This window comes from Epinephelus moara, chromosome 1 (assembly GCF_006386435.1).
Source record: "Epinephelus moara isolate mb chromosome 1, YSFRI_EMoa_1.0, whole genome shotgun sequence".
Lineage (NCBI taxonomy): Eukaryota > Metazoa > Chordata > Actinopteri > Perciformes > Serranidae > Epinephelus > Epinephelus moara.
Genome location: NC_065506.1, coordinates 36027004 through 36040413, shown reverse-complemented (window position 1 = coordinate 36040413; position 13410 = coordinate 36027004). Strand labels below are relative to the sequence as shown.

The window sequence follows — 13410 nt, the reverse complement described above, 5'->3', positions numbered from 1 at the left end:
TTATCAAGATGCTCATTCAGAATTTTTTATTTTTTATTTTTTGGTGACAGACAGCCGACCTTCATCAAACGATCATTAACCATCAACCGACAAGTGTGTGTGTGTGTGTGTGTGTGTGTGTGTGTGTCTGATGGGGGCTGCGGGCGCTGAACATGATGTTCCAACAAAGCGGTCAAGGGCCGACGAGTGCCAATGGTGCAGGACACACCGCAAAAACTAGGGCAACAGACATTCACCAACAACCTGACATTGACCAATGGCTGACCATTGGCTTGGTGTGTCAGGAGCCTAAAAATAAGGAGCCAACAATGACTCACACGACACAAACCCCTGTATCCTGGGTGAAAATCCTGTGCTTGACCCTTTAATCCACCACAGCTTCCTCCACAAGTGGAATTTGTCACTCATTACTATCCTATGTCTACACTACGTCACCAAACTTTCTGGCAGAAAGGCATTTTTCTCATATATGTGTGAATGTATTCTCAGAGAATTTCTGAGGGTTTTTTTTTCCCCACTTAAATTTACCACTTAAATTTCAATATGTCAGAGTTTTGTTGTTGTTTTTTTTCCTTTTTTGATGTCGGTGTGAGTCTGTCGGGACCATTTAATGACTCTCTGTTGAATGCTAGCTGCTGCTGCTGTGTTAGCTTGTGCTAACCGGGCAGATTTTGAACTGACGATCCTGTGTAAAGGCAGCATCAGAAAGTTTGCTGATCCTTTCCACTCCTTTCCACCAATGAAGAGGGTTTGTATTCAATTGCATCTGGGTCATTAGCTTGTTGAGGGGTGCTGTGGTTGTCTCCCAGGAGCAACATCATGGCATTGCCCTGGCGGTGGCGTAAGACTCCAGTCTGGGCAGCAGCAGACTCCACTGTCTCATCATCTCCTCCCATAGTGGCAGTATATTATATTCAATATATACTTTTAACTGTTTATCTGATAGTATAAATTGGTCAAAATTCTTTTGGTTATAATGAACATTTGTAGTTGTTAAACATTAAAAACGTCAACAGTGAATAAAAATAACACAAAAAGTGACAAGCTACAAAATAAAATGATTTATCAAAGATATCACATGTGTCTTAAATTTAGATGCACATGCAAACGCCCACCCTCACGAAGAAAAGCAAAAACAGCTCAGCTGCTGGACGTGAATCTTCAGAAGATAATTTGAGTGGTGTTTCACTGCAAAATATCGCCTACATACGTATGACTTGAGACTCCTACATGAAAAAAAAATCATCACCTTTGTATTTTCTTATCCATTGTGTGGGTTACATGAACTGGCCACTTCACAGTGAAGCACATCCAGGAACAGCGGATCTGTTCTCTATGGGTACATGAGTAGTTCTTATATTAGAAGGTGCAGAAAGCTCAAAGGGCGTACAGAAGGAGAGGAGATGGCCTTTGATATTAATGGATTAACATATTTTGAGCTTGAAAGAGGATTTGATTTATGCAAGAGAGCTTCCAGAGCCCTCGAGGTAATTGTGTGATTCTTCCACCCCCGATGACAGAAGGCAGGGTATTGTCACGACGCGCCGGTGCTGCAGCAGAGACAGTAGATTCACTGTGGAGAAAACACTTACAAAGACTGCTGCTGAGAGACTATTATTGTTTATTCATCTACTTGATTAGCTATGCTCTTGCAGGATAGAAATCTACAGTGTTAGTGTCATGTCACTCTGTACTGAGCCTTAAAATGTTATTTTTCATTTGGGCGAAAAGTATAGTTTTTGCTCACATTGGATGACACTTTCTTTGGGAGGTTAAAGGTAAAATCACAGGTGAACTTTAGACTAATAAATGTTGTGAAATGAACCCAGGGAACTTTGGGGACTTGTACTAATTTTGTTTTGATCATAATCAAGGAAAACAATGCTAAGAAATGCCTCTTGTTTTTCTGCCTTCATTGCCAAATATATCTGCATTTCACAGCCAAACAGCTTGGAATATTACAATTGTGCTGAAGCCAAAAACAGAAAAAAAAGCTTACAACAGATATTTCTGTTCCCATATGGTGAATTTTGGATCAAATCTGTAGAAGCAGAAATGTGTTTTGTCAAAACACAGAATGTTGGCTCAATAATTTGGCTGAAATTGTCCAGACTTTATTATTCGAACTGATCTTGCCCCAGTGGAAAGAGCTCTGTGAAATAAGAACTCCCCTGTCAATTATTCCGACGCACATGAAACCAGGAAATTCAAACCCACAATTTAACATGCACATCTAGTTTAACCTGAACCACTTACTGGTAAGAGAAGCAGCAGCAAATGTAGCCCTGATGATGTGTGCCATCTACAGGCAAGCAAAGTAAGAGCTTCTACAACTGTTTGTGTTAATGCAAAAACTGTGCAGTGCAATTATTTTCATTTTTCTGGTTGCTCTGTGTGTACATAGGTGTTAAAGGATTTATATGTTAAACTTTAAACATGTACATGTTTGTTTAATTGGAAAATATTCTAATGAAGCAGCCTGGTGAGTTTGGCGAGGACAGAAGGCAGCACCCAAACTGGATATCCACATGTCACATGAGCTGGTGGTTTATTATAGGGATTATAAATTTAGGCTCTTTATTAATGATTTACTAACATTAATCCCTGCAGATTCTATGGTTTACTATTCATGCACTATCAGAAGCTGGTTAATAGTTTACAAACATCTGTAACAGTGGACTTGATGGCTGTCACTACGTGGTAACCCCAAAAGTATTTACTAGTATATTGACGACCATAAAGTGATTAAATTGTTTGAGCTATAACTTTATTTGCCTGCAGTAGGTGACATCATCATGTTTGGTCTAAATCTGCATGTCCAATGTGATGGTGCTATCAATTTCTTTCCCTGTGGGTGACACAGGCCCCATTTACACTTCATATTGACATGCATTTTGGGTGATTCAGTCACCAGTGAACAGCTCCAAGTCTGTCTGTTCACATTTGGCATTAGCTCCACATGCGTCTTGAGTGACCATTTGTGATTGGATCTCACTTCCCTGTTCTATAAACCCATAAACACGTACATCGTTTTCGTTTGTAAAGACCAAATGTGTGGTTGTTTTAAACTTGCAGGAGGTTTGTCGTGCTTTACACACTCCAGTGCTAATTTATTAGGTTGCCTTGAGGGGACAGACTATGGTAGACTGGTTTCAAGGAGAAATGGGGGTTCTCACAATGCACCAACTGGGTACATACTTCTGCCTATGCAGGGGATGTCAGCTAAGTTGTGGACCCTTCAGTGTGGCCCAGGACACATAAGCTTACATACTGCTGAAAGAAATGCAGCCATATGTGGCCAAGACCACCTCCGAATGTCATCTCAAAACACATTTGGTGCATTCACACCTGCACTTAGAGCTGTCCACTTGTGATCTGAACACCTAAGACACATGTTAATCGCAGTTGGGAGAAATCTTTCTGCCGGAAACAGTTCTCTTGGTGAAGGGTAGGAAAAAAGTCATGGTTTGGGTTAAAATTAATAGATTTATGTCAGTCAAGGAAAACCTCTCTCATGTGCAATACTAGGTGTGAACAGGGCCACAGGTTGGCTCATGTCGAGCTGATCTGACAGTCACTAAACAGCTCCCCCTTGTGGAGGATCTGCAGACGGGTACACAATAAGCACATGATGTTGCTTGAGAGAGTGCTGTGTTAATCTACCTCCACTTCCCTGATAAATCCGGGCCTCCTGCTGATGTGCTGTTGAGCCAGGCACTTAATCTTGGACAGCTCCAGTGGCGCTGCTCACATCAGGGGAGCTTAATGTGTGTAACTGAGTGTGAAAGAGTTTTGCAAGTTTGCAAAGTCAGTCATGATTTATTAAATACACAGTGCTGTTATCCAGACCCAGAAACATGAGAGGCCAGTTTGATCCACCAACAGAGCGACACCATTATATTTTCTTGATGCTGATACTTACAGGATACACTGTTAATAAATCAAACCTGATAGCACTGCTACAAATATAAGTTACTTTCCACTGATCTGACTTGAAACTACCTGTATTACTCTTTTATTTACACACATATATTGATGTAAACAAGTCTTTAACACCCTCAAAAACATTCATGACTGACTGTAGTTGTTTTCTAGATGTTGCTGTTGTCTGCTTTGATTAAAGACAAATTGATGAATTTGGGAGTGATGTATCTGAATGTTGGTGATGGGGCTCCCCTTTTTATTTACACTTTGATCACAGATTGCCTCTAGGAGTAAGCACATGAGCAGTAGGCCACTCAGGTAGAAACAGTACAATCTGCACATTAAGTACGCATGTGGTTACCAGGACAAAATCACTCACCCTCCGCCGCAGAGACCCGAGAACAATCCCTAATGATACCTTCAGCTTGCCAGTACTCAGGGGGTGGGAAGCCAGTGAGGGGCTCATGTCCTTATTGCTGCATTGGCGGCTCCTACTGGCCAATCATAACAGCTGCATGGAGTAGAGTGGTCTGAGGGACATTACAAGCACCACATGCACTGTAGACCAGTGTTTCTCCAATGGGGATACATGTGCCCCTAGGGGTACTTTGGAGTACTGCAGATGAGATTTCCTTTAAATGTTAATTTAACACAGACCAACAGTGGCAACTGGCTGTTCAAAGAGAGGACAGAAAAATGTGTAAGCAATAAAAGAAAAGATAAAAAATGTTAGTGGATATTGCTTTATTCTGTCAATGGCTAAAAGCTGCTGCACATGAGCTGTATTTCTGTCATTAGCTTACAAATTTGCATCCAGACGGAATATTCCACAGAGTCCCATCTGGTGGAGCGTAAGAAAGATTGTTTAGACCTCAAATAATGACCAATATTTACACAATGAAGCAAACTGATGACACGCAGGGTTTCCCTTCGCTTCTAAATGGTTTGCTAAATGTCAAGCCAAACCCTGAACTCACACACAGGAGGACAAAACATGTCCTGAGAGCTGCACGGCAGTTTAAGTGTTGTGTTTAAAGGTTGCCAAGACACAGTGGATCCCTGGTGATTCACAGCAACAGCAGATTCTCATGGGTGTTCACCTGAGAGCAGATCAACACACACACACATATATGAAGAGCACACACAGTTTGTTAGACACCCTATAGGAAGAGAGACATACAGTGTTCTGTGGAGTGGTTATCTTCTACGTTTGTCATCAGGGAGGAATCTCAGGCACGCGGCAATTAGGTTTTTGTGACTTATCTCTTGACATGTCGTAGCAGTTGCAGATCAGAGGTCTGTTGTGAGAGAAGATGTCACTGTTTTGAGATGACTTTTTCTTAGACCACGCAGAGAGGCTAAGATGAAGGCCAAAGCGCTGTCGGTCAGAGAGTGCACCTGGATGTCAGAGGAGTGCCACCTAGAGGATGAGCTGCATGGAGACTCCCAGAGGGACAGCCTGTGTTTACCAAACATCTTCAGGTCTAAAAAGGTGAAGCCGCTCGCCAGGATTCAGACTGGACCCACTTACCAGGTGTACCATACAGCCAGAGAGCTGCTTCTGGAAGTGCTGGACAGGGGAGCTGTCCGGGAGCTGATCAGGAGAGCTGCTAGTGTGAAGTCAGGAGCTAACCGTCCGTCATACAGCCACAGCAGAGAGCAGAGTGCAGATCTCTCTGAGGAGGAGTATGCCGAGGCATTAACGTGGTTCTCTATAGTCCTACAGAGTGGCCTGTCTGTAGGTGAGGACTGCAAGTTTGGTTCTGAGCTGACCCTGAAACTGGATGGGTGGCAGGGCGTCCTGAAGAGAAACAGCTTCCAGACCAACCTCCTGTCTCTGACCAGACTGGAGGACGGAGACAAGTTGGACGTCCTGTCTGCTTTCTGTAGCCACTTAACCAGGCGCTACCAGGCTTTATACACACCTGGTCACAACCTGGCTGTGAAGAAATACAGACTTTCCTACCAGCAGACGCCTTGTTCGCTCCATCTTGCCATCCTCTGTGACATGAACTCCGGGTTTATCTGTAACATGTATCTGTACTGTCCAGAGCAACTCCAGAAGCAGAGTAGGAAACCTGTGGTTGAGCAGGTGGTGGGACACCTGCTGAGACCTTTCTGCAGCTACAGACACACGGTTCAGCTGGACAGCTCTGCACAGATGGAGGGCAGGCTCACGGACATCTTCTCCGGCTTAGGGGTCGATATTAATTTTGTTCCAACTGCTAAAAGGTCAGTCCTGGACCCACCATCATCTTCGTCTCCACCTGTCAGGCCACATCAGGTCAAACGAACTTCTGACAACTCACCGTCTCATCTCATAGCCCATCTGCAGGGCTGGACCGGACCTGCTCTGTTTCCTCTGTCAGACCTGAAAGGATCAGTGGTAGATGTGTTTCTCCCAGGCCTCTGGGTGACGCTACACATCATCTGCATCAACACGTTCAGGCTCCACACCCTGCAGAGTCAGGGCTCGGGCAAACAGGTCGACCTGACGGAGTTCACCAGGACTCTGGCCTCTAAGTTGGCCGTGGACAGCAGCATCACTGTGCCTGTTCTGCCACGACTGAACAGCAGCTCGTACCAAGAGACAAGTTCAACAAATCTTTCTAAGCAGAGGTTAGTCTCACTGAACTGTTGTAGTGTTTCAGCTCGAGCTAATAATAGTCTTCACAATATCAGATGTTGGAGAAAACCTAGAAAAAAGGCAAGTCAAAGCAGTGCAGTGTGTAGATCTATTTTTAAAAGCATTTAATGTCTAAAAATATATTTGATTAATGTTTGAATTCTATCTGATTAATGTCAGTGCAACCTCAGCTGAATTCAATTCAATATTACCTCAATATTATTCACTGTTATTCTCTCTATTAATACAGATTTTATGGTATAATAACACATTATATTCACAGTGCAAGTAAAGAGGAAGCGTACAGCACATCAGTCTATCAGTGTAAACTGGGCTGCAACTAATGATTATTTCCATTATTAAACAATAAGCCTTTTATTTTTCTAATTAATTGATTTGACATTTCATAAAAGACTGAAAAGGTCCACAATTTCCCAGATCCCATCTTCAACTTTCTTTAGTCCAAAATGTAAATATATTCAATTTACAGTTATTCAAAACAGAGAAGATCTGAAAAGTAGCAGTAAAAGTTTGACATTTTTGCTTGATAAATTTAAATTTAAATATATTGTCTGGCAATTAAGTAATCATCCAACCTATTCAGCTGTAGAAACATATTTAAAGGGGAGGTTTGCTCATTTTCAAAAGTCATACATGTAGTTCCTGTGGTCTACGATGGTCCAAAAATACATGTTAATATGAACAACTCTCTCCCAAATCCAAAAGCTGGAGGCTGAAACTCAAATTTGTGATGTCATCAAGTATAAAGTGTAGAGCTTCTTCATAGATAATGAATGGGGAGAGATGTAATAGATGACAGAGTGAGCACCTGGGGGAATGTTCTGAGTATATGAGTACATTTTCTGTTTTACAACTGAAAATACTACAAAACTGGAAAAACACTGTGGGTCCACCAAATTCTGCTCTCATTCGTCATCTATGGAGCAGCTCAAGACTTTATACTTGATGACGTCATGAGTTTGAGACTTTCTGGTTTCTCGTTTTGAGAGAGAACATCTCACGTTAACGAACATTGATTGAAGTTTCCTAGGCCATGGAAATAACATATTGGACTCTTTGATTTAGCTGGCGTTCTAAAAAACAGAGTGTGCACTGTCTGTCTCACAGTTATGAGGATGTGGTTTTGATTTCTGTTCACTGGTCTTGCAGCTGTGGTCAGGTGATGGAAAATGAGAAACGAGGCTACAGCTCTGCAGTGAGGCTGCAGGGGTGGAACAGACCAGGAGTGTGTGGTTTGGACAACTCTGGCAACTCCTGCTACTTAAATGCTGTGCTACAGTGTCTGTGTTCCACTGTGCCCCTCGTGGAGCACCTCCTCAATCAAGACACTCGCAAAGAGCTGGGAAGGTAAGACACCCCCTGCCAGTTCTCTTTCCTGTCATGTTTTCCCAGCCGTTTAACCTCTGTTACACAGGTCTAAGTGCCGGGTTGCCGAGATGTTTGTCCGCCTGCTGGAGGAGATGTGGCAGGGAAAGAGCTCCAGCTGTTCCCCTGTGGAGGCCAGGTCTGTGCTGTGCTCCATCCTCCCACAGTTCAACAACTACTCACAGCAAGACGCCCAAGAATTGCTGCTCTTTCTCCTCAATGCGCTCCATGACGACCTTAGAAAGGTGCAGCAACATCTCTCACTCATCATATAGCTCTCTGCAGGGAAATAAATACACCTATAGAAAGAGTAAATCTGTGTGTCTGTTTACAAGGCTGCAAAGCGCCAGATGCGCTCCTCAATACGACCCCCAAGACAAGACCACAACAGGAACTGTGCCACTGCAGCGGGGGAGTCCACCACCATTGTCACACAGCTGTTTGAGGGCCGGCTGGGCTACATGACTCTCTGCATGCACTGCGACCACCAGACACACAGCACACAGACCTTCACTGTACTGTCACTACCGATTCCAACTGACATCATCAAGTGCTCCATTCAGGTACCTTTAAACACCTGCAGCTGCCACTATCAGCCAGACTGTGTGCACGCTGAGGTTTCCTTATTGTTCTGTGCTTTCACACAATTCTGTCTCTATGTTGTGCAGGATTGCTTGTCACTGTTCTTTGAGCAGACTATCCTGACCGGGGGAGAGCAGATGCTGTGCTCAGTGTGTGGGCTGAGGAGAGAAACAGCAGTCCTCACTAATTTGGAAAAACCTCCCGAAATCCTCATGTTGCACCTGAAACGGTGGGTAGACACATAACGTTATCTGATAAAGGCAGCAAGAGTACATGTTTAACTGATTCATCTTTGGCTATTGTGAACAAATGTTCAAGATATAAAATGTATACTGTGCAGGATTGTCGATTACTGTTTGAAAACATGCTCACCAGCGAGAGTGAATGAAAAAGTCAACCCTAGATTCACTCGTGCATTTCTTTGGCGCTGAGTCTCTTAGATGCCCACTGCTTAGAGTCTGGCACCTGGTTGCTACTTTTTTAAAAAGCCCCGGCCTCACCTGAGCAATGTGGGTACACACATCCATAAACATCCTGAACACAGAAAATAAGAAAATACAGGCAGGGGCAGAGTCTCTGCAGATAAACACACCGCCACACACTTCTAATGGGTCATGAGAGATGACCGATTTATAAGTCTATGCGTTTTCTAGGAATATCCTGCATAGTATATCTTTAAACCATGATTGATAAAAAAGAATCTCACCTCAAAGGTCCACATGACCTTCGTTAGCAGATGAACTTTGCCCATAAAATCAGATCTTCAAAGCAATTTAAGGATTTTTAGTCCATGTTGGTTTCAAAGTTTAATTTAAAACTTCACTCTTGACCTTGAAAACAACAGCTGACGACACTATCTCCTTTAATCATCGTTCAGTATAAGCCTTGCAGTTGAGTCACAGGGAAATTTAATTAAGGCTGTGAACCGGAGCGCCTTGTTAAGCTTCATTAAAAAAAAAATAACACGGTTCATGAATCTTCTCTTCCTGCACAAAATATAATTCTGCTTAAAAGACTTTGGTCTGTTATCAGTGATAAACTTACAACTAACACATATAACGTTGCCTGCTTTGAAAAACCTGAATTCACAACAAGTGTCATGACAACATTATGCAAACATGGGTATTTATTAGAATAATTGGAGGAGCCGAGTTTGATGAACTAAAACCATTTATTCAAGCAGCAGCTCAGTGTGCAGAAGTCATCCTATTAATGAGAGGTCAAGGCACTGCTAGACGTGTGGAAGAGAAATACTGTAAATACTAATTTGATGAGATTTTAATTATGGATGATTTAACTGTGAGTTGTGTGTTGAGCAACAGACAATCACAATCCATCATGTGCAGTGATCATGCATTAATTCAGGGAGAGTCGTGCATTCTTTATACACTACCATGAGTTTGTATGACTGACTACTACATCTAAATACCCTGGAGATACTGGAGAGCTAATGTTGTGGATATTAAATATCTTCTTAAATCAATATGATCTTTATCTATTATGCAGGTTTGGTTGTAAGGGGAAGAACCAGGTGAAACTAAGGACTAATGTCGTGTTCTCCATGAGGCTCGATCTTACCCCATTTCTGTCCAGCTCAATACAGAACAACTCATACTCTTCATACCGCCTGTATGCTGTTGTGGTGAGTAAACATGCACACACACTATGTGGCCAAAAGTCAGTGGACACCCCTAATGGTTGATGAGTTCAGGGGTTTCAGCCACACCAACTCTCCGGTGCATAAAACCCAGCACAAAGCCGTGAAATCTCCACAGACAAACATTTAGAAAGGGTTGTAAAGAGCACAGTGAAAGCATTCCATCTTTGCCACGTCAGTTGGTGAAATTTCTGCCCTACTAGATCCGCCCTCGTGAACTGCAAGTGCTATTATTGTGAGGTGGAAGCGACCACGCAAACTCATAGAACAGGGCCAACATGCACATGGCATGTAGAAGTTGCCCATCATCTGTTGCATAAGTCACTACAGAGTTCCAAACTGACTCTTGAAGCAACATCAGCACACTAAATGTGCAGTGGGAGCTTCACAAAAAGGGTTGCCATGACTGAGCAGCTGCGCACAAGCCTCACATCACCATGTGTAATGCCAAGCGTCAGCTGAAGTGGTGTGAAGCACGCCGCAACTATGGAGCAGTTGGAATGTGCTCTTTGGAGTGATGAATGATGGTTCACTAATACTAATCTGGGTTTGGTGGATGACAGGAGAGCGCCATCTACCCTAAAGTAGTCTACTGTGAAGTTTGGTAGAGGAGGGATAATGGGGCAGTTTTTCATGGTTTGGGCCAAGCTCCTTGGTTACAGTGAGGAGTCCTTTTTATGCTTCAGGATATGAAGACATTTTAGCCAACTGGGCTCTTTGAACTTTGTTGCAGCACTTTGGAGAAGGCTCTGTGCCCCCTGTGCATATAGCAAGGTTAATAATGACACGGGTAGACAAGTTAGGTGTGTAGGAGCTTGATCAAGCCCCCAGGAACAGCACCATGCTTTTACCTAGTGGCTGAATGTGGAATTACAATGGCCAGGTCCATCATGTGATGCCATAAGGCCCATAAGGCTTTGTACCCATAGACCTACGCTGTGAAAGAGACGTCTGTAAATTGGTGGATACATTTTTTGAGCATCACAACCCCCAAGAAATGACTCTTTCACTACCTGGCTTTGATCCATTGGGTCCATTAAAACTTAAATGTCTAGAAGAGCAGAATTTTATCCCCATTCAATTTAGCAGAGCACTTAACGGGAAGTAGCCACATAGCCAGTGGGAATTCGCCACTCGGCTGCCCAACAATGTTAAAGATTCCAGTAATTTCACACTGCAGAAATCAAGCTTTTTTGGCTTCATGCACCACTGAGCACCTTTCATAAGAATAAACAAGGCCCCGTCTCCAACACTGTATCCAGGTCTCTTCATACATCCATGAGCTCGACTGGCCTACGCGGACCCCTGACATTATGGAAGAATTAGAACACCGATTGCAAGCCAGGCCTTCTCATTGAACGCCAGGACCTGACCTCACAAATGCTCTTGTGGCTAAAGACAGAACACATTCCAACAGACTCACTCCCATATTTTTTTGGAAGGCTTTCCCAGAGGAGTGGTGACTTAAAGCCACAAAAGGGGGGGTCCAACTCCATATTAATGTCCATGGTTTTAGAATGGGATGTACAACAAGCTGGTATATGTGATGGTCAGGTGTCCACTGACTTTTGGGCAATAGCGGCATTTTACTTAAATTCCTTGGAAGGTGTAGTTGGATGTTTTGTCATTTTTTACAGCAGGTAGATGTGTAAAAAAAAAAAAGAAAGTAAACTGTCACCAATTTATTAATAGTTTTGTCATTCATCATAAAAGGGGTTCTCATTTTTCAGACAGTTTTGGTTCTCTGAGTTTTGTCCTACCTCAAACACTACAAGCTCTTTATTTGATATCATTTTCATGTACATTAACCCTCTCCTTCTCTAGAACCACACAGGTCATCTAAATATGGGTCACTACACAGCTCTGTGCCACAACGCCCTGACTCGAACCTGGCACTGTTTTGATGACTCAGCAGTCAGAGAGGTACGGGATAACTTTGTGCAGTCTCCAAATGCCTATGTGCTGCTTTACAGTCGCAAACCTTTTCAAAAGCCAAAGATCAACGGACTCTGAGCTCGCCGACCAGCTGCCAATATCAACAAGGGGACTGAGTTTCAACTTCCTTTCTGTTTTTTTCTTCTTCTTTTTTTAACTTGAGACCAGTGATCTCTGATGCTTGTTTTTTTTCTTATGTATATTTTGGGGGGGGGGGGGCATTTTTGCCCATAATTGATAGGACAGCTAAGCGTGAAGGGAGGAGAGAGAGAGAATGACATGCAGCAAAGAGCCACAGGCTGGAGTCGAACCTGGGCCGTTGCGGTAACAGCCTTGTACATGGGGCACCTGCTCTATCCACTAAGCCACCGACGACGTGCTTGTTTTTTTCTGTTGGCTTCATTTCTGCTTTCCAAATAAATTTGAGGATCCAACATTGACTTGTGTGCCATTATTATAGTCACTTTGTGTGTAGTGTTTATTCAAGAAAAAGCCAGCAACACTCGGTGTCCTTCGTTACCAACTTTTAATACCTCACTGGTACACTGGTTTCGACAAGTGTCTTCCTCAGTGTGTGAAAAGACAGTCTTTTCACACACTGAGGAAGACACTTGTCGAAACCAGTCTGTGTGTTTGATTGCCTGTACCAGTGAGGTATTAAAAGTTGGTAACGAAGGACACAGAGTGCTGCTGGCTTTTTCTTGTTTATACTGTTGTTCTGTGGCCGAGCACCTCCAGACTTTTTTCTTCTTTTTTGAGAGTGCATGTTGTCTTTCTTCACTGATGTAATGTTTCTTCATCATACTGTCTCATATCCTCAGGAATGAAGGAAATAAAAGATTAAACAGGCAGGGTTACATTCAGCGTGTACACACTTAGGACTGAATATCGTTTGAAATATATCAGTATCAACACCAGTACCATTAAAGTGATACAGATACCAGTATAGTACTTTATTTGATACCCATAATGTGAATGGAGTGGCGTGTAGTATAGCCATACTTGCGAGCATTTTGGTGGCATCACAGCATGCTGATGTGCCAACTACGTCCAATGCACTGTGCTCAACTTCACTACACCACAGACTGCAAGGGTTGCTGCTGCTGCTGCTGCTGCTGCTGCTGCTGCTGCGGGTGTGTGAGCTCTACGCCAGGGACAGTTGTGAGAGTCCACCTGGCCGCACATATACAGTGACAGGGCTTAGTGTTAGCATCCCTCAGCTAACGTTAACTAATGTTTACTAATGGGTTTAACCACAGAGTCGAGCCATTTTGGTTTGGGTGAGTTTGTTGGGGCCATT

General features: G+C 43.2%; 1 protein-coding gene across 1 annotated transcript; it reads left to right on the top strand.

Moving 5' to 3' along the window:
• The first annotated feature begins 5084 nt into the window (after nt 1–5084).
• On the top strand, nt 5085–12634 carry LOC126383270 (ubiquitin carboxyl-terminal hydrolase 2-like). The gene is made up of 7 exons (XM_050033804.1): nt 5085–6543; nt 7721–7918; nt 7986–8181; nt 8272–8499; nt 8605–8747; nt 10025–10160; nt 12000–12634. The coding sequence occupies exons 1-7, from the start codon at nt 5288–5290 to the stop codon at nt 12186–12188; spliced, it is 2346 nt and encodes a 781-aa protein (XP_049889761.1). The 5' UTR covers nt 5085–5287; the 3' UTR covers nt 12189–12634.
• The last annotated feature ends 776 nt before the right edge of the window (nt 12635–13410 follow it).